The 20,624-nt window shown below is 32.0% G+C and overlaps 4 protein-coding genes across 5 annotated transcripts; 1 reads left to right on the forward strand and 3 right to left on the reverse strand.

The window, feature by feature from the left end:
- The first annotated feature begins 239 nt into the window (after positions 1 to 239).
- LOC148765606 (fe(II)/2-oxoglutarate-dependent dioxygenase 4-like) lies at positions 240 to 3,983 on the forward strand. The gene is made up of 4 exons (XM_088811902.1): positions 240 to 590; positions 1,002 to 1,243; positions 1,963 to 2,284; positions 3,489 to 3,983. Exons 1-4 carry the CDS (start codon positions 309 to 311, stop codon positions 3,732 to 3,734), a joined length of 1,092 nt encoding a protein of 363 aa, XP_088668028.1. The 5' UTR covers positions 240 to 308; the 3' UTR covers positions 3,735 to 3,983.
- Positions 3,984 to 5,702: 1,719 nt separating this feature from the next.
- On the reverse strand, positions 5,703 to 8,085 carry LOC105972089 (putative GPI-anchored protein At4g28100). The gene is made up of 2 exons (XM_012997024.2): positions 7,147 to 8,085; positions 5,703 to 6,337 (listed from the first exon to the last, which is right to left on the reverse strand). Exons 1-2 carry the CDS (start codon positions 7,774 to 7,776, stop codon positions 5,978 to 5,980), a joined length of 990 nt encoding a protein of 329 aa, XP_012852478.2. The 5' UTR covers positions 7,777 to 8,085; the 3' UTR covers positions 5,703 to 5,977.
- Positions 8,086 to 11,671: 3,586 nt separating this feature from the next.
- LOC105971981 (transcription factor MYB41) lies at positions 11,672 to 13,256 on the reverse strand. Its single transcript, XM_012996917.2, has 3 exons — positions 12,954 to 13,256; positions 12,742 to 12,871; positions 11,672 to 12,655 (listed from the first exon to the last, which is right to left on the reverse strand). Exons 1-3 carry the CDS (start codon positions 13,084 to 13,086, stop codon positions 11,842 to 11,844), a joined length of 1,077 nt encoding a protein of 358 aa, XP_012852371.2. The 5' UTR covers positions 13,087 to 13,256; the 3' UTR covers positions 11,672 to 11,841.
- A 6,151-nt stretch (positions 13,257 to 19,407) lies between these two features.
- LOC105971983 (transcription factor MYB41) lies at positions 19,408 to 20,624 on the reverse strand. Of its 2 annotated transcripts, none has more exons than XM_088811904.1 (4): positions 20,471 to 20,624; positions 20,257 to 20,386; positions 19,549 to 20,168; positions 19,408 to 19,490 (listed from the first exon to the last, which is right to left on the reverse strand). In XM_088811904.1, exons 1-4 carry the CDS (start codon positions 20,601 to 20,603, stop codon positions 19,408 to 19,410), a joined length of 966 nt encoding a protein of 321 aa, XP_088668030.1. In that variant the 5' UTR covers positions 20,604 to 20,624. The 2 variants fall into 2 exon arrangements, with proteins under 2 accessions (XP_088668030.1, XP_088668029.1); XM_088811903.1 differs by having other exon boundaries at positions 19,408 to 19,482; positions 19,526 to 20,168.

Raw genomic sequence — 20,624 nt, forward strand, 5'->3', positions numbered from 1 at the left:
ACAAGTCTTTACTTGTGAACATTTTTAATTCTGAGTATTGTCTTTTTATCTTTATATTTCCGCTGCATGTTTGTTCAAGTGTCATAACACTTACTATAACACCTCTGTATTAAACGAATTCGGGACCATAAATTCTTTCAGTGTAAAATAATACGCAGTTGAGAAGTAATTGTAATTATTCAAACATCAGTGATTTTTTTTTTCTTTTATAATTTAACATTACTCAAAGGGTTGGCGATAATTTGCACTCGAATAATCTCTACTCACTCACACTTTTTTCTCTCTGAATAATCTCTACTCACTCAACCATGGCAGAAAATCCCAACGACCAAACCGAAAACGATGATAATAATAGTAATGCAATAATATTTGATTACAAGAAAGGTGTTAAGCATCTAGTTGACACTTCACCCCATATGAACAAACTCCTATCTCAGTACATTCTGAAATTACCAAAAAGCCCCTTATCTGCCGCCATCGCCGATGTTCCCGTAATCGATCTGCATGGGCTGAATAACGGACATCCCGAAAGTCGAGTTTCCGCCGTCAAAGCCATCAGCTCCGCCTGCGAATCCTGGGGTTTCTTTCGGGTTAGTAGTTTTCTTGAGTATATATATATACTCTTTAATTGGGTTTTGTTTTTTTGCAAAAACTACCCCAACGTAATCTCTAATTGCTAAAAAAATCCTTGTTATAAAAAAAAAATCAAAACTCTTTAATTGAAAGTCAAGAAAACCCTCTGAAATTCTTTTTTTTTTCCTCTTATGTTCTTTTTTCAATATTTCTTTTGTGAGGGTAATTTGGTCATTCAACATAACTCAACAATGAATTTCTAAAAAGGATCGCTGTGCTTTGAAAAACATAACATAAGGGGCTTCTTGCTATTTTTTTTTTATTACAAGGGGTTTTTTGACAATTAGAAATAACAAGGGGTTCTGCGCTAGCTCTGTATTCATTGTTTTTTTTAATTAAGTAATTAATTAATATTTGATGCATGTTAGATTGTTAATCATGGGATTAAGATGAGTGTGATGGAAGAAATGGTGAAAGTTGCAGACGAATTCTTTGAACTGAGTTGGGATGAGAAAATGAAATATGGGTCAGAAGATGTGATGAGTCCAGTTAGATATGGAACGAGTTTGAATACTTCCAAAAAACACAGTCTTCATTGGAGAGATTATTTCAGACACTATGGTCATCAGAATACCTTACACCTTTGGCCGCTTAATACCCCTAATTACAGGTCACTACTTATTTTTTATACTTATTTATTTTTCATCATCTTTTATAAATTGGTATATATATTTTTGGGCAAATTACGGTCACCCCGAGGTGAGACCAAATTTAAGGGAAAAAAAAACCCTCTTTCAGTATGTATATTTGACACTGTAAGGGAATTTTCAATTTTTGCCGATTCCAATATTGGAATAATAGTTTTCAATCCGAATTCCGAAGTTTCGACTTCCGATTTTTTTGAAATTATTTGGGTCGGAATTAAAATATATATGAGATTCCGATTTCCGATCCGATTACAGTTTCGAAAATAATTCCAAAAATTCCGATTTTTTTCCTTCAAATATTACAATTAATGTACCAATATTATTGTGTATATATTTACATTCAAGGTGACCAAAAATAAAAAATATTAAGAATTTCGCTGATTTAGATCCGAATTTTTTCGATTTTTGGACAAAAAAATTTCGTTCCAGTTTCCGAAATTCCAATTTCAAATTTTTTTCGAACAAAATTGGAACTAAATTCGAAATGGCTAATTCCGATCCGATCTGTATTATTTACACTCCTATCCACAATATATAGTCCACCCTCTTACGGATCGATTTCTGGCTCCGCCACTGGTTCAATATCCAGCATGTCTAGTTAAATTTATAAAGGCTTAAATCAAATTTTTTTTTATCTAAAAACACTAATAACAATAAATAATTTTAATTATATTGTGTGAAGAAATGTGGCAAAGGAATATTTGGAGGAGATATGGAATTTAGCAATGAGAATAGGAGGTGCAATTTCAGAAGGTTTAGGACTTGACCAAAACTACTTGGAAGATTCATTTGGTGAGGGGTTACAAATTCTTGTAGCAAATTATTACCCAAAATGCCCTCAGCCAGAAAAGACATTGGGATTGGCTGCACACTCGGATCATGGTGCACTCACTATTTTGATGCAAAATGGTGTCAATGGTTTGCAAATCAAACACAATCAAGATTGGGTTTCTGTTCATCACGTGCCTGGCACGTTCCTTGTCAATGTTGGAGATTGTTTGGAGGTTAGTATTTTTTTCATCCTACTTCTAACTGTTTTAACCGAAATGTTAAATGTCATTTCAATGTTCTAATACTGTTTTGACGTCGAACCTGATTTTTGGCATATTTCAATTTTGATATTTGCAAAGATTCAAGACATGGAAACTGTATTCATTTGGGTTAACTTTCTAATCCAACTTAAATCAACTAGATTAGATGTAGCATGACAAAGTTATGCATGAATGAGTCACAGTTTGAATTTTATTAGATAACTCAATAAATCAAAATTGCTGGCAGTGTTCATTGATTAATGTATATCTTTCTCGTCCGACATCCAATTTTGGTGATTTAAGTTGGATTAGAATGCTAACTCAAAAAACTACAAATTCTATGTTTCGAGGTTTACAAAATTTGAAGTAAAAAATGATCAAAATCTTGTTTGAAGTCAGACGGTATTATTAAATCTTAAATGACATTTATCACATCCATATTTTTAATTATATGTGGAATTTACTCACATACTTGGAGGAAATTAAACAAGAAATTGATTTAAATATTTTTTTTTTCCTAGATCGTAGTTGGATTTAAAACAAAAAAGTCCTTCCTATTTGGCTAGAGTCATTTAAAATCCTTCCTCAAATCATTCAGTTTCGAATTTAAGGATTGTTAGCAATACTAATGGCATTCCGTGAGTTAGATATTGGTATATATGGTTAGGATTGAACGATTGTCCAAACCATTTAATACTAGTACATTTAGGTCTCGTTCAGTTATCGTTTTTAAGTTATTTGACTAAATAATAGGTATGGGGTCAGTAGGGTTTTTGGTTGACAAAATTCCTACCTACTTAAACCTGTTACGAAAAAAAAATCGGCAATTAAATATTACTATTTCATTAAATTAGTAGTATTCCTCCGCACGAAGATTAATTTTATAGATTTTAACTAAGCAAAAAATATGTTATTTTATCTTTAAAACTACATCTTAATTTTATTGAAATTTATAGAAATCACATACAATATTAGAATTTAATAGATTGGAATAAAAGATTCAATTTAACTAACGAAACATTTTACTAACTAAACAATTGGTTAGCTGAGGATTAAACTTTGTAGCATTTACAAGATCTCTCTATCAGTTTGTACCCAATTTTTTCGATTTTGCATAAAGAAAATTACTCTCATACATACATTTCCACACTAACTATGGATGTACGAATGTACGTAGATACTAAGCAACGGAAAGTACAAGAGTGTCGAGCATCGAGCAACGGTGGACGCCCAACGGACAAGAATTTCAATAGCCGTTGGACATGGGCCTGCATTATCGAGCACTATCGGGCCGGCAAGTCAACTCGTTGACCAAAACGACGAGGCCCACTATCGGCCGATTACGTACAAGGACTATATAGAGCTGCAGCAGAGTAGTACTATTCGGGGTAAAAGTGCACTTCAGGCCGTTGCTACCAAATAAGTACTATATTTGGTGACTTTTTCCTTTCTTTCTTTCTTTGTTTTTTTTTTAAATGTTTTTCGAATAAATGTTTACATTAGTAAAGAGAACTATTGAAAAGTGAGTACTATTGCGAATAATGAAAAATTAAATTGAGTATTTTATTAAAATAATTTAAAACATATATAGATGGAAAGATTTGAAAAATTCTCCAAATTTGATGTTATGGATTGACTTTTTCGGGGCTGTCGAGTTTGAGTTCGAAACCAACTTTAATTTTGGCAATTCAATGTCTATTAATTTCAAATTAAAAGTCAAAGTATTTTTTAGGATTTTGAGTTCTCTTATGATTAATGTTTAACTTTCTTTTCATCTAGGGCGATTTTTCATATTTTATTAATTTTAATCGGAAGTGGGTTCGGTAAAGCTACCAAATATTTCGATATACCAAAAATTTGGTACGATGCGGTATAGTAATGACTATTTCCGAAAATTAAATTGGTCTTACAAACCCACTTTCCGAAAATTAAATTGCTTCTTTCTAAAATTTGTGCCTCCCTTTATACTAAAATTATTAATTCAATGAAAATCCATTTTTATATACTATTTACTAATAAATCGTTACGGTGGGGTAATACTCCGGTATCCATTTACATTACCCTACCAAAATAATTCGTTACGGTAGGACAATGAGCCATATTCGTTCGGTCATTAAAATTTCAGTAGGGGACTCGGTTGGTAGAGCATTTTGGTAGAGAAAGACCCACCTCTAATTTTAATTAGGGTAAATTACGGCCACCCCTTGAGGTATGGTCAAATTACGAAAAAATCCCTCTTGTTTGAATAATTACAGCCACCCCCTCCTATTAGATATTTTACATAAAACTTATATAATTCGGTTGTTTACCGAACCTAATCGTATATTTAGTTCGGCAAACGGTATAAAATGTTGGCGTAACAAAATTTCGGTTCGATTTAACCATGAGCTTTTTGTAATTTGTCCTTTTAATTAAGAAACTTTAATTTGCATAGAATCTTGTCCGTTATTTAAAGAATTCTCTCTATTTTCTGGTGGATTAATAAAAAACTAGTCATTCTTCGGATAAATTTATACCCATTAATTGAAGTACAAAAATTAATTTCCCATATTTTATATATTAATTTATATGTGAGATATACACATTTATAAGAATATGCAAAAACAAAGAAACCAAAGTATAAGATACAAAGGAGAAGGTGGTATTCAAGGTGAAGACAAACATTCAACCGTGATTCCCTCCCCTAAAACATGTGATCCCTGTATTATAAAATTGCTTCATCATGTGCAGTTTAACATTGTTAATTCCCATGTTAAGAGTTTTCTAATGTAGCCCTTTTGTTATTCAAAATGAACAATATTAAAATTGATTTATTTATTTTATTTTATTTTTCGAGGGGCAACATATATACTCGGGTCTAGGGAATTACGTTGTTCTTCCTCGAGTTTTGAACAATGCCTAATTTTAAAAGTTCAATATCTTTTTGGTTTGTTTTTAGCACTTTAAGCACCACAAATTCAACGATCCAACTAAAGTAGTTCTAAAATACCCTGAGGTAAATTACAGTCATATCATTAGATAAGGTCAAATTACGAAGAAAAAAAATCCATTTTATTTGGATAAATACAGCCAGCCCTTCAATTATATATTATCTTATGAAAAAACATCTCATTCAGTAGGTAAATTTGACAGAGTATGAGTAGACATGTAAAATAATACCCACTGATTTTTCAAACATGAGTAATTTTTTTTTCCCCGTAATTTAACATTACCTAAAGGGTTATAAAAGAAAAAGAACAAAAATTTAGGTACGAAATATTATTTCATATTTAGTTTAATGTTTTAGTTATAGGAAGAAAAATAAAATTATAAAAGTTGTAATCCCAAAACTTTCAAACATTTTTACATGCTTTATTTAACCTTTTCCTCGGAAGTTGACTCTAAAGATGGTAAAAGCAAAAGATTTCCTCGTACCACTACACATAAGAAAAGATTTAAACCAAAGTGTCTGAAAATTTACAGTGGGGCAGTAAATGACAAAAATAACCCCAGTCCCCCATTTTGTCAACTAGCTTCACGTGATGAAACACTCAAAAAGGGCCCCCCTCAAAACATACCCACCCCCACCTTCGCCCCCCCAACCAAAAGCCCCCATCACAAATAATTTCACAAAAATGGCAGGGGGGCAAACAGGTAACAATATTTTAGAAAAAATAAAAATCCCAACTAATGTAAAGGGGGGCCTATGCGAAAAAGATAAGAAAGAATTATTAGGGGCAGAAATGGAATAAAAGAAGTGGCAAGGGAAGAAGAGGAGGAATCGTATTTGTCGAACTGTAGAGAATCGACGGCGAGTGGCATGTTCTCCTGGTCCGGGGAGCACGTCGACTCGTGCGGCGGGTGAGCGCTGTACATGACGGCGCGCAACACGGCGGAGACGGTGGGTATGTACGCCGTCTTGTTGCGTGCCAGCAGCCACGTCAGCCCCATCAGCTGGCAGTCCCTGCTCAGCATTTTACTTGCTCTATCCCCACCATCGCTCTGTTCTATTCCTCCTTTCGTTCCGTTTTTGCCATCCGCTTTCAGCTGCAAATAGTTTCAAAGACGAGGGTAATTTAGACATTTCACGTAGGAAAAAAATGGGACATTGGAACACAAGTTATACAGAGGTAGTGGGATCATTGTTTTGGTGATCCTAAAGATAATATAAAGAATTTATACCTAGAAAAATATTTATTTTTTATGCATCTATTACATTCATCTGTTTTTATGTTTTTTTAATAAAAGAATGTCCAAAATATATTCTTAGATCTACTCCTAAATAGGCTATGAACTAGAGATCTAAATCATTCTCAAATGAATAAAAATATTATTTGAAATTTATATGTTGTAATTAAATTGTAATAGTGTAGCTATACTAACACATTTTACATTAACATTGTGAGAGAGAGAGAACGAATCATCGGACAAAAAAACGAATGTTTATTCAGTGCATCTACATAGTCGATTACGCGAACAAATATTTATTCAGTGCATCTATATAGTCGATTGAGAGCGAAAGCGGGAATCCACAAATTCATTAGCAATTATTGATCACAATTTTTTTTACATAGTAATAAATTATAATCACAATTATTTCTCTCTCTCTATATATATATATATTTTATATATATAGAGTTCGATTTCAAACAAAGATAATTTATAATAGAAGCAATCAACAAAAAAAAAAAAAAAAAAAAAATCAACAAAACAATTCCAGCAGTAATGGTGGGGAAGTATTTATTGAACACATGATCAATCATTGAGAAATAAATGTCAAAGTGGGGGAGCAATAAATTAAATATATACTTGTATTAATTGAAAAAAAAATAAAAATAAAAAATAACGAAACTAACCTTTTGCAGAGCACCAAGGCACTTGGTGCAGCCGGCGTAAGAGGAATTTCTGCAGTTGCGTTCCAGATTCCTCACGGCGGCGGTCGGCGTGGCGTTCCTGGTGTTTCCGGTGACGTTGAAGGCGGCCGGGCAGCTGAGGGAGGTGATCTGGTGGAGCCGGATGCCGCAGAAGCACAAAACGGCGTCGCACGTCGCGTTCGGCTGGGGTATGTGTATGTTCCGGCTCGTCAGCGAGCTCTGCAGCGAGTTCACGCACCTCTGCGAATCGTCGGGCATCATCGGCAGCTCGGAGCCGGACGGCGGCGCCGCCGCCGAAATCTGGAGCGCCGACCTGGCGTGAGCCGCGAAGAGCCAGGCGGCGAGGACTGGGCAGCACCGGCTCCGATCTAGGTTGCGGCCGCACGCGGCGCTGACGCCGCCGAATAGCTCAGCCGAGAGGTCGAGCCGGCAGGTTTGGGCCTCGGTCTGGACCGGGAAGGCGGGGACGGTGTTGTAGTCGCCCGGTTTGAGCGGCTGCGCCGGCTCGGAGAGTAAGCCGGCGAGCGAGCCGTGGAGAAATTGAAGAAGCAACAGGAGAATAGGGAATTTGAGGGTGAGGAAATGCATTGAAAAGTATGATTCTGTATTCATTCAATAACAACAAGCTTTTTTTTGCTCTGTGTTTTTTTTTTGGGGTAGGGTTTTGGGGATGAGAGAGAAAGGAAGAAGAAGAGAGAGAAAGTGAAAAAAATGATTTTCTTTTCTCTCTCTCTGGGGAAATGGTGTGAATAAAGAGTGGGGGAGTGTGGATTTTAACCAAAAAGGAGGAGATATTAGGTGATATTAAGAGAAAGTTGTCAAACACCTTTTACTTGAAATAGGGGGAAAGCCAATTGACAAATTGGAGAAGATGAAAAGAGCACACTGTGTGTGTGTGTGAGAGAGAGAGAGAGAGAGAGTGTGTGTGAATATAATAAGAAAGAAAGAAATATACGTTCATTTATTTTAGGGTAAATTCATTTTGCACCATTTACTATGTGAAATTTATCATTTACACCCTAATCTATAGAAAATATCAAATATCCCCCTATTTTTTATGGTGAGCGGTCAGACTTTTAATGATGTTAAATTTGAGTGTGTAATGACTTCTTTACCGCACTTTATGTCGGATAGAATCCATAGTTTCATGTCGATTGTTGACGATAGCGTTCGTTCAAAGTATGGATTTTTTTTTTAAAATCGATTTTAGTGTTAGATTTTAGGGGGATTTCAATTTTTCAGGGGATTTTGCGATATAATATGAAGAGCTATATTTTTTTAATTTATTATTTCAATAATAGGGTTTCTTATAGATTTTAGGGGTTTTTAGTTTTCTTTTTGTGGGTTTTGTATTCATAATCTATAAATTTTCATTTATATTGATTCGATGTTTCATTTTTTATACATAAGCTAAAGAAAAAAAGCTGAAAAGAGTGAAAAATAACTATATAAAATCAAAAATGCTAGCAACATAAAAGCGTTCCAAACTGAATTTTAGCCTTTATTTTATGCAACCTCTAACACGTTAATTTTATTCAAAAAATAATTGCCTATAACAACATAGTGGTGGAAATTAGAAATAAATTTCAAATTCAGGCTATTTCGAGCCGAGAATATTTTCGATTTCTGAAAAAATATTTTCCATTCGAACATTTAAAATTACAGTTATTCTAGCAACAATTAAATTATAATTATATAATAATTGAAGAAAGTGTGGTTTGTGGTATAATTAGGAAGGGCAAGAAAAATGGTGGGGTTGGTTAGAGAGAGAAAGTAGAGGGAATCAAAGAGAAAGACGAAAATGAAAAGGAAAGGCTGTCTGGAATTTGGCTGCTTATATGCTGTCCTTTTCTTTTTCTTTCTTTTTTTTTTTAATTTTTTTTTTCTAATAATAATTTCTATTTTTTCATTTAAATTTTATTCTTCTGATTCAGCTTCTCAGTTTCTTCTGTGTGTAATCAAATGAAATGATGATGATGTGAAAGATTAATTTTTCAGTTGGCTCGTGACACACTCGCCACATCCACTTTTTTGTCCCCTCGACCTTCTTTTTACTTTATTTTAAATTATTTATTTTCTTTCCTACTTCAGAAAATACACACATATTGTATTAGTTTGAAGTTAAAAATAATATATATTTTTTAAAAAATAATATATATGTATATATATAGAAAAAAAAAATATTTGAAACTGACAAATTGCAACAAACCACTAAAAAATACTGCACATTAAACAAAAAAAGATACTTACTCATTGTAAAGAACACATATTTTTTTATTATTTTGAAACTCGGATATCGAAATTCCGGTTCACTGAAATTTGGAGATATGACCTCCCGATGCTCGTTTACAGGGTCCGTTCAAAGATTTTGAAGGCCATGGTATAATTTATAAATTGTGCCCCATGATATAAAGGTTCGTAGGCAGCGCCCTCGATTTTTTTTTTTCAAATGAATGTATGGAAACTCAAGAAATCATTTAAATAAGCTTCCCAAATTTCAAAATTGAAAGAAATAGGGAAAAACATTTAGTGAAAAAGTTGTATAAGATGATCTCATAGACAATAAACATAAAAATAATATCTATTTTCAATGTAAATTTCCGAGAGGATAACAAAATGTATGCAGAATATATATGAGGTAAAATAATAAAGTTCATACATTAAAAAAAAGGGTAGATTACAAACACCCCCTGAGGTATGATCAAATTACAAAAACACCCCTCTTGTTTGGATAATTACATCCACCCCCTCAACTCCTCAAATTTAGTGGAATCTTCGAGATTATATGGAATATTATCACTTTTGTACCCGTTTTATCCCATTCAATCTCTACATTATGAAGCAAGATGATCATAATATGTGATTTTTAGCTTGTATATATCAGTTTGTGGTGCTTCGGAAACTGTATTTTTTACACAAAACGAGTACAAACTAGAGCGCATTTCACGGAATCTAGATGACTATGTTGAATTTGGCACCATAAAGGTGGAGGTCTAAGAAAAAATCATAGTTGAGGGGGGTAGATGTAATTATCCAAACAAGAGGGGGATTTTTGTAATTTGACAATACCTCTGGGGAGTTTTTGTAATTTACCCTTAAAAAAAAAAAAAAAAAAACTCTCTTAAAACTGTACAAATAATTAGGCCATTTTATGGGCCTTTAGATGTTAAATCGGCAATAAGCAAATTGTTGGGCCCTTCAAAACCGGATATATATCTAATATTTTGGGCCTTATAAATCTAACTTGTGTGCATAAACAAGAAAAATAATTAAAACAATGAAGGATCTAAAATCTATCAAATAAAGCATTTTAAATTAGTGGAGTCTGATCTCGTCGACCAACCCTCATTATAAGAGTTGGTACCTAGTCTCTACTGTTAGAGTAGATGTCTAGGGTTCGAATCCTGTCCCCTCCCTTATTTACCCAGTTTTGTATCAGGACTTGAATTTCTCAAAAAAAAAAAAAAAAAAAAGTCTGATCTCGTCGAATTAAACTTTTTGTATCAGGACTTGAATTTCTCAAAAAAAAAAAAAAAAAAAAAAGTCTGATCTCGTCGAATTAAACTTTCGGTACGAGGAGTTGAATAGTGTTATGAATTTAGAAGTTAAGCTAAGCAATCAACACAATCGTGACCCGCACACACACAATCACACACCAACAGAAGAATAACAAGTGAATAAGAAAGTAACATGCGATAAGGTTTGGAGCAACTGCTCACTCCAAATCCATCGTGATGTTTTAAGAGCTGACAAAACTAACAACATGATCTCCCATGTGCTTCTCACATGCTGCTAAACTCTTCTAGCGATGATTTGTTGAGGTGGCATTCCAATCAATTTTTACTTTAAACCTCGAGTTTTTGAACAAAACATCTTTTGTATATGAACATGTTTTCGATTTGATGCTAGATGTACTATGAAACATTAAAACATGGAACATACCATTTTTATTATAGTATAAGGACATGTTTTACTTTTGCGTTTTTTTTAAAGAAACAATCTAAAATACCACGTAACTCGCATTAGTACTTATATAAAAAAGGGTTAAGTCGCAGGAACAATGTCAATTATATCGTCTTGTCCTCTTAACACGAACCATTTCATCAACTAATGGGGCCATAATATAGGTCTATGAAATGTTACACACGGTGAAATACATCGGGTAATTATAAATCGTAAATCTATACAAATATTTGTTATTATGTGTAAATCTATGTTTTTAAAATCACTGGGTGTATTTAATCGTATACAAAACCAATAATACATAAAACTATAAACACAATGGATAATAATCGTCCAATAACATGGAGACACATACCTAGTACTAGTTACATTTCGTGATAATAATTATCAAGAAAAATTGCACACCACGACAAAAATATACTTTTTGACCTTTTATTTGAAAATTAAATCCCATTAAAAGTGAAGTAGTAGAGGTATTAAGTTCATATATTTGGAATTCTACATGTTCCCTATAATTTTTGAAATTACAATATAAAAGAATAAATAAACAAATAAAATATAATTAATTAAACACCATATGAATCTTATACATAACCTTATAATCATAACAAAAGAATTCAACTAAGAACTAGTTATATAACAAAGCCAAACTACGTAAACCTATATCAAAAAATAAAAATAAATAAATAAATAAAACAACTTTCTATCTTTTTCTTACATAAAATCATCAAAATAATCAAAACCCTCAGGAATTTCAAACCTCAAAAGGTTACTACAAAAGCTTTCTCTCTCATCTTCTGTGCTGCCATTGATCGTAGGGCCGACTGAGCTCGTCGTATTCGGAGGGGCCGGGCTAGAGAGAGGCGTTGAAGACAAAACCGAATCGAATCCGAAATTCTCCGAAGGCGACGACGACAACAAATCCGCTTTCATTTGATCAGATATTCCATGGCAGATTGGTAAATAAGTGTCAAGACTTTGATCATTAGTACTTGCATTATTATTATTATGAGCATTATTAATAGTTGCAAAATTATTATCTTGAAATAATAATTGGTAGGTTGAGTTTGTGGGGCCCAAAGGAAAATGTGGGCTGCTCAAATAATCACCTTGCAAGGATTGAGACTGATTGTTGAATGAAGAAGTGGTGGGATTATTTGATGGGATTTGTTGGTTGATAATATTATCAAATGACTGATTAGGTTGGATAACTGATGGGGCCTGATGCCGATTCTGATTCTGATGGTGATAATTTAATAACTGCTGTTCATTTTGTGATGAAAGAAGAGTAAGAGCAACTCTTAGTGCATCTGGATTTACAAGTGTTTGGAGGCGAATAAGATTCGATATATTATTTAGCTGAGGTGAATTAACGAGAAGAGACGAAAGGTCTAGTAGGTCGAGACGAGGGGCATGAGTAACCGGGTCGATCCCCATTCGTAGGAGCCTCTTTCTAATGTGTGTGTTCCAGTAATTCTTTATTTCGTTGTCCGTTCTTCCTGGCAAACGTGCCGCGATTGCAGACCACCTGATTATTTTAAAAAAAAAAATATTTAGTATATTTATTTTTAATTTATGGTATTTGAAAATTAATTAATTAGTAAAATATATTACTTGTTGCCAAGAACACTGTGGAGCTGGATTATGGTTTCCTCTTCCTCAAACGAAAATCGGCCTCTCTTGATATCTGGCCTTAGATAATTAGTCCAACGAAGCCGACAACTCTTCCCACATCTTTCAAGACCTGTAATAACATCATATATGATTAGATAAAATTTCAAACATTTTTTTTAATTTTTTTGTGAAATAATAATAATAATAATTACCAGCAATTTTAGGAAGAGTTCTCCAATTTCCAGGGCCATGCATCTGAATGTGGTGAGTCAGCTTAGCGTCTTCTTCCGGGGTCCATGGACCTTTCTTGAGGGTATTTTTGTCACAGCAAGGCGATCTTCCCATTATCGATCGATCGATGATTATTATTAATAAACTTAATTATATAGTACTGTATGTGTGTAATAAGTGGAGGATTTTATGTGATGAGTAGAGTGATTTGCAAGAATGGTTTATTGAAACATATAGGCAAATTAGTTAATAAAAGGGAACAATTTTTTTGTAAGAAAGTTAAATAAAAGGTGGAAAAGTTGTATGTTGGAGCAAATGAAGAACAGGTTACACTCTATATATAGATGAGGAGATTGGAAGAGTGTGAAGGACAAATGGGAAGTCAACAGTATTTGGTACCGGCCATGGTCTACAATCTCTCTCTCTCTCTCTCTCTCTCTCTCTCTCTCTCTCTCTCTCTCTCTCTCTCTCTCTCTCTCTCTCTCTCTCTCTGATGTGTATTGGGAAAATCATAAAAAATTTAGCCTACAATATGAAACCAGGATTTTGGGGGTGTGTTTAGAATTAATATTATTAAATTTTGAAAAAAATGATCTTGTAGTATGATGATTAATAGGATTATTTGATTTTATATTGGTGATAGAAATTGAGTTAATGTAATTACTAAACAAGCATAAGATTATTATTATTGCAGAAATTTATTTTGAGGTGCTAGCAATTATACCCGTGCAATGCACGTTATAATTGCAAAAAGGAAGAAACTTTTATAAACATATGGTAAATAAATTGTATTAAAAAAATAAATCCTCATCGGTGTGCGTAAGAGAGATCGAGTAAAAAAAATTAATCGAACGAAATTGCAAATCTGATTTGCTATGAAAGCCATTGAGAAAAAAATTAGAAAAATAGGAGATAAAGAAATACTACAAAATAATTTTAAAAAAATTACAAATATGTCATTAGAATTTATTAGATTGATCGAGTGTTTCTTAGTTTTATGTATAAAGATTTGTTTTCTCGTAACCATAGTTTGTTTTTTGTTTGCACACGCATCAATTATTTTTGGTTATCATAAAATAAACTACATGAAGCTATAAAATCCCAAAAGTTGTTGACTAAAGGTACATTAGATATATATGCCCCTAAAGCCAATTTAAAAAAATATGTGAAAAATTAAATTAAGTTTATTTTACAAATACATCAACTTGTAAACTAATTGCTTTCGTTCATTTATAACTTTTGTTATTTAGTTTTGCATAAGAATTAAGAATCTCATTAATGTACCTCGATTTTGGAAAAAAATGTATGATTTTATACGAAAATGTCCTTGACGCTAATTAATAAGAGAGAGTCTTGACTTGTCGCGAAGAGGCAATAAGGATATAATTAAAAATTTAGACAATTAATGCAGTACTGGACATATATATTATACATAATAGTAATTTATTTTTTGTTTTTTTTTTTTTTTTTTTTTTTGTTAAGTCACATTGTAACATAAAAGAGTATTATCAGACAAAACAAAATTTAGACATATGAATTATTAAGAAAAATAATTAAGTTTGTGACATGCTAGAAGCTAAATAAAAGGTAATATAATATAGGGTTAAATACTAGGGACAAGTGGCATCTAAGAAGAAGGGTTTGACCTTGGATTAATATTCTTAAAAAAATAGAGTGGGATTAGTCGGTACGGTTGTTACATCCCTTACCCAATTATAAGGAAATCTCTTTCTTCTTTCGTGGATTGCTTCGTTAGATCAAACACCCTTTTGTTTTGCATTTAATGTTAGGATTTGGACACGTCATTAGTTTCTAATTTCTATGTTTCCCAAATCGTGCCCATTAATTTTGTACTAATTAGTCTACTGTAATTTACGTCTCTTGTATGGCTTGCAAGCTGTTATACGAGAGTGTATGTTTACTCATTACAGCTATATGGTTGGCTTCAGATTCCTTCATTACAAAAAAAAAAAAAAAAGTCTTTGAGCCTAATAAAGTAGAAAATGCGAAGAGTTACTACTACGTGTTCGAGGTAGTCTAAGAGACGGCTCTACTCATTACTGCTCATATATTCATTTATTTTTGTTTATAATTTATCATTTGAAATAAATTAGGGTTGCCATAACTTGAATTCCTAGGGGTGTATAACAAAAAGGAGCATTTTTGTTTTAGCAATTAGCTTCAATATATGAAGATTGTTTTTAAGAAAGTTTTTTGAAATAATTTAGTATTCCTATAACTTTATTGGGTAGAAAAAAAAATCAAGACAACGAGAAAAACATAATTCACGACGTCAGCCATAATTAATTTTTTATTTTATTTTTTATTTTTTTAATAATGATTTAAACTGGGAGGGGTGGTTTTTTTGTAATTTTCAAACTTAGATCAAACGGCGTAAACGTGAAAGGTGTGAAAACTAACTGTAGGGACCACATTGAGACAATTTTTCAAGTACATGGGAGAAAATCGATGCATTTGAGAGTAGATGGTGTATATCGAGCCAAAGTACAAGGAAGGAAAGTGGAATTTACCCAATTTTATTTTGTTTTGATAAATGTTAATTCGAGGGGTATATACTAATTTTGTATTTACACATTGACCCCTTATGATAGTAGAGTGTAACACGTGTTTACCTGCTGCAATAACATTTTTGTTTCCAATTGGGGCATTCTATGTGTCCACGTAAGTATTCATGATTTTTTCTCTTTCTATTTTTTCAACATCAATCTTCTCTCTCATGATGAATCGCAATTATTTACTTCATATTTAAATTATATTAATATTAATAAATATTCAAAAAATGTATCTATATGGAAATCAACTTTGTTAAATCATTATGGCCCCACAAGTGAGAGATCAAATTGTTAAGTCAAAATTCAAATTAAATTAACAAATGTTGCAACATAAGTACAAAATGTGATCATATAATAATGATTATCTAGATAAATAATTATTATTGCTTCTATTAATATTGAATATTATTTTATAATCAAGGAATCCTCAATTAACAATATAATTGTTCGCATTGAATAAATATTTACTCTCGTATAACAACAACATACAAATTAAACCACACAAGGGATGTAAATCATATGACAATAGACATAACTTATATGCGAAGCTCGATTTAGCTAGAAAGAATCGACGAATGAAATAGAACTCGAGTCATTTGACTTCAAACTCCCACCCTCACTCGCTATATATTAATTATTTCCAATAGTAAATGAATTTCTTTTATGTTAAAACTATAATGTACCTTCACAAACCATGAACTTACTCAAAAAAAAAAAATATCCATATTGCAAAAATAAATAAATAAAAAGAAATACAGTCTTACAATAAATCAATTTTATTTTATTTATTAGTTCTCATAAGCCATCCTTTAACAAAAGATAAATCAATTGCGTGTTGAATATTATTCATCTTACAAATAAAAATGATGTCCATTTATTTTAATTACACCATATAGGAAAATTGATAAAGTGTGACAACACTCATACATATGTTGCATTTTCAACAGTAGCGCTTATTTGTCAATTTCAATTTCAAAGTCGTTAGATTTCAGGTAATTAATTCATCAACCTCTTAGCTAATAATAACGAAAATTAATTTGGTCAAACAATTTAATAATATTAATGTCAAAAGTACCTTTTCCTCAGCCTAAGCTTTCTTGTCTTACATGATTACTTCTTCTGGTGCAATTCGTTTGACTCTTAATTATATTTTTATTAATCTAATTAAGACTAATTAATAGGCTCGTTTTGGTTTCATTAATGATAATTTATTAAATAATCTTGACATTGTACGTACTGTTTAAAAAAAAAGAATTAATTTAATTGTGCATTTTCGTTGTTTTTATTACATGTACAAACGTAACATGAAAAAATACCACTTTCGGAGAATTTCAACTTTTTTTGTTCTGAAATTGAAACTAATTCCAATTCCTTTTCCACTTGAAAAATCGGAAAATCGAATTTCGAAAAGTACAACGAAATTAAACTTGTTCGAAAAATGGAAATTTAATCGGCGCAATTCCGAAGTTCCAATCTTGTAGTCACCTATAATAAAAAAATGCATAATAATATAATATTGATTTTGAAAGTGTAATTTTCAGAAAATAATTGGAATTTTGAGAAATCAGATCGGAATAGGAATCTAATATGTGAAAAAAAAAAGAATCTTCAAGATATCAGAAACAAAACTTCCGGAATTTGAAATAAAAAATACTTTTTTTCAAAATCAGAAAATCTCAAATTGAAATTGGCAGAATTCGAAATTTCCGTTCCAATTTCCACCCCTAGTCCTAGTAAGGAAACCAAACAAGTTATAAATTGGGATTATGTCCATTAAAGTTTGTTAGTCAAACCAATCACACATTGCATTACTTTAATAATTCAAGCTATAACCTCCCATGCATGCATGCACGTTCACTTGGAATAAAATCAAATAATTAAAATTAATGAATATATTATAATCCCTGTTAGGGTGTAATGAGACACCCTAATAACAAATATTAGAAAGAGGAAAACTCACACTTGTCAAATTGCAGTGCTTCCAACTGTTAATTATTATATTATAACTAGTCAGAAAAAAAAAAACTATTATTTAAGTGACAGGTAATTAAAGTATAATTAATCGACTAATTCGTTTTCATATTGGAGAAAATGTAAGATTTGCTTACATAAGATATACTTGTTCGAGTAATTAGTTGTCACCAATCCAGGGTTTGTTGAGGAGGGATTGCCCTAAATTAACTGCCACGTCACCATTTGGTTTAGACAGTACTTAATAATTTTTTTATTTTTTTTATTTTCTAATTCAACTGCTGTGTGAGGTGTTCAGTAAATCTCAACAAACATTGAACAATCAATTTTATTCAATTTCGCTAGCGTTAATTATAATAAGTTATTAAATTCGAGGATATATAAAATAATATTAAGCATTAACATTTAAATAAGAAGAATGAATGATGTGTTTAGATATGTAAGCGTTGAATTAGTTACGTCAAAGAAGTATTATATTATTTTTCTCAAAAAAAAAAAAGTATTATATTAGTGCATGCAGATACGTGTATGGCTGCATGGAGACAATATACGTATATGATGCATGATAGTTAATTAATTAATTATTTGTCGTCTAATTTAATTAATAAAACAAAGAGTAGGTTTCCAGATGTTTCTAGTAATAGAAACCCACGTAAATAACCATGGTTAGGTTGACTATTTTATAACGAAATCATTCTACGAGAGAATAGAGATTAGATTAATTAAGCAGAATTTACAAAGATCTTTTTTTTTTTTAGAAGAAAATTTACAAATATCTTAATATCAGTAGTTAGGTGAAAATAATTGTGTTAGAATAAACAAAATTCCTAAAAGATTCTTTATGTAATTTACGACCTTGCAATTTATTTAAAAAATCACTCCGATCAAGTTAAAAGTACTATTGAACTCTATACATCGGTTTTGTGTACACTATGCTCGGTAAAATATGCTGAGTTATTATGCACCACTAATCAACGCATAATATCACACATAATTGTATATGTGTGATTGGTGAATATTTATTTGTATAGATCTATAGTGCTGATTCAACCGCTGTTTTTCACCAGATATAGCATCTCATAGACGCTGTATATCAATCATTTTGGAATTGGTTTAATTAGACGACCACGAGCACCCACAAACTATATATTGTCAATATTCAATCCACGAACGCGTTATCGTCCTCAGTCAATAGGTGAATTAAATAAATGCAAGAACATGGCTTAACTAGATTTATTTATTTAGTTTCGGCCAGGGTCGTAATTCTTAGAAATTTGGGGTTCTATTAGGGTGATCAATTTTAAGATTTTGTAAAAATGAGTATCGATTTGTATTGTATAATGTACTAATTAATTCATTCTAACGCGCATAATTATTGGACACACTTTTTTTTTATTAGGAATTAAGAGTTTTGGAGAAAATATGACTGAACTATTGACGAAGTTAATGTAAATTAAAAGTTTACGAAGTTCGCGACAAAACCCTAAATGTTTTTTGAAAATAGTCCTAAAAATATTATTAAACAAGTCAAGATATTAGCAATTGTTTAAATATAATAAAATAAAATATCGTATATTTCAACTCGTCGAAACTCTTTGAAGTTAGAGATGGGCACTCTAGATTATTAAAAAATGGAATGACTGCTAGAAAGAAAAAGTTTAAAAATCTTGAAATAAATTAATTAGAGGCCAAGAAACAAGCTATTAATTGAATTAGTTGAAGGGTAATCTCTTAATTATATATGGAATATTGGAAGGGGGTCTAAGGGTAATTATGTCATTTGCTACGAAAAAAAAGAGGGAAAACTTCGTAAAAATAGCAAATGATTTATATATAAATAAAACCAGTAAACCTGATGAAGGGACCTAATACAAATCATTTATTTTCTTAATTACATGAAATAATCAAAATAATCAAAACCCTCTGGAATTTCAAACTTCAACAGATCACTACAAAAGCTCTCTCTCTCATATTCTTCTGCTCATATTAGGCTCAGGCGTCGATATAACTGAATCGAAGCTAAAATCCCGACCGTTGAATGACTCATCAAATCTCGAGTTATTATTATTATTATTATTATTATTATTATTATTATTATTATTATTATTATTATTATTATTATTATTATTATTATTATTATTATTATTATTATCTGCCTTCATTTGATCAGACGAAACCCCATTGTATAAACTTCGATCATCGCTTATGCTATTTGAGTATGTGGGGCCCACACCCCCTTGTAACGAAGAAGTTGCAAAAGTCAACGGGATTTGTTGGTTGATAATATTATCAAACGTCTGATTAGGTTGGATAGCAACTGGTGGGGCCACCGGGTTTTGAAGTTGCTGTTGAAGAATAGTAGGATAATTTAACAAGTGGTTGTTTTGGTCATTTTGCTGTGATGAAAGAAGAGTAAGTGCAACTCTTAGTGCTTCTGGATTTACGAGTGTTTGGAGGCGAATTAGATTCGATAAATTATTGAGATGAGGCGAATTTACGAGAAGAGACGAAAGGTCTAGTAGGTCGAGACGAGGGGCATGAGTCACCGGGTCGATCCCCACTTTTAGGAGCCTCTTTCTAATCTTTGTGTTCCAGTAATTCTTTATTTCGTTGTCCGTTCTTCCCGGCAAACGAGCTGCTATAGCCGACCACCTGATTATTCAATAAAAATATATAATTAGTACTAATTGTTTTTTTTTTTTTTAAATTAATTAATTAGTAAATTATAAAGAAGTATTACTTGTTGCCAAGAACACTATGGAGTTGGATAATAGTTTCCTCTTCTTCAAAAGAAAATCTTCCTCTCTTGATATCTGGCCTCAAATAATTAGTCCAACGGAGCCGACAACTCTTACCACATCTTTCAAGACCTGTAATAACATATATATGTATGATTAGATAAAATTTAAAACATTTTATTCAATTTTTTTGTGAAATAATAATAATATAATTACCAGCAATTTTAGGAAGGGTTCTCCAATTTCCAGGGCCATGCATCTGAATGTGGTGCGTGAGCTTCGCGTCTTCCTCCGGGGTCCATGGACCTTTCTTGAGGGCATTTTTGTCACAGCTAGGCGATCTTCCCATTATCGATCGAAATCGATGACT

The sequence above is a fragment of the Erythranthe guttata genome, chromosome 13, assembly GCF_056151865.1.
Source record: "Erythranthe guttata isolate IM_541 chromosome 13, IM_541, whole genome shotgun sequence".
NCBI classification, from domain to species: domain Eukaryota; kingdom Viridiplantae; phylum Streptophyta; class Magnoliopsida; order Lamiales; family Phrymaceae; genus Erythranthe; species Erythranthe guttata.

Bases quoted from the DNA above. Each gene is read 5' to 3' on its own strand.
- LOC148765606 (XM_088811902.1), top strand. From the start codon at position 309: ATGGCAGAAAATCCCAACGACCAAACCGAAAACGATGATAATAATAGT. The intron at 1,244-1,962 runs GTCACTACTTAT...TATTGTGTGAAG, and splicing joins CTTAATACCCCTAATTACAG to AAATGTGGCAAAGGAATATT. The intron at 2,285-3,488 runs GTTAGTATTTTT...GAATGTACGTAG, and splicing joins ATGTTGGAGATTGTTTGGAG to ATACTAAGCAACGGAAAGTA.
- LOC105972089 (XM_012997024.2), bottom strand. From the start codon at position 7,776: ATGAATACAGAATCATACTTTTCAATGCATTTCCTCACCCTCAAATTC. The intron at 6,338-7,146 runs GTTAGTTTCGTT...AACTATTTGCAG, and splicing joins GCCTTGGTGCTCTGCAAAAG to CTGAAAGCGGATGGCAAAAA.
- LOC105971981 (XM_012996917.2), bottom strand. From the start codon at position 13,086: ATGGGAAGATCGCCTTGCTGTGACAAAAATACCCTCAAGAAAGGTCCA. The intron at 12,872-12,953 runs GTAATTATTATT...ATGTTATTACAG, and splicing joins AACTCTTCCTAAAATTGCTG to GTCTTGAAAGATGTGGGAAG. The intron at 12,656-12,741 runs GTAATATATTTT...TAAAATAATCAG, and splicing joins CACAGTGTTCTTGGCAACAA to GTGGTCTGCAATCGCGGCAC.
- LOC105971983 (XM_088811903.1), bottom strand. From the start codon at position 20,603: ATGGGAAGATCGCCTAGCTGTGACAAAAATGCCCTCAAGAAAGGTCCA. The intron at 20,387-20,470 runs GTAATTATATTA...ATGTTATTACAG, and splicing joins AACCCTTCCTAAAATTGCTG to GTCTTGAAAGATGTGGTAAG. The intron at 20,169-20,256 runs GTAATACTTCTT...TTGAATAATCAG, and splicing joins CATAGTGTTCTTGGCAACAA to GTGGTCGGCTATAGCAGCTC.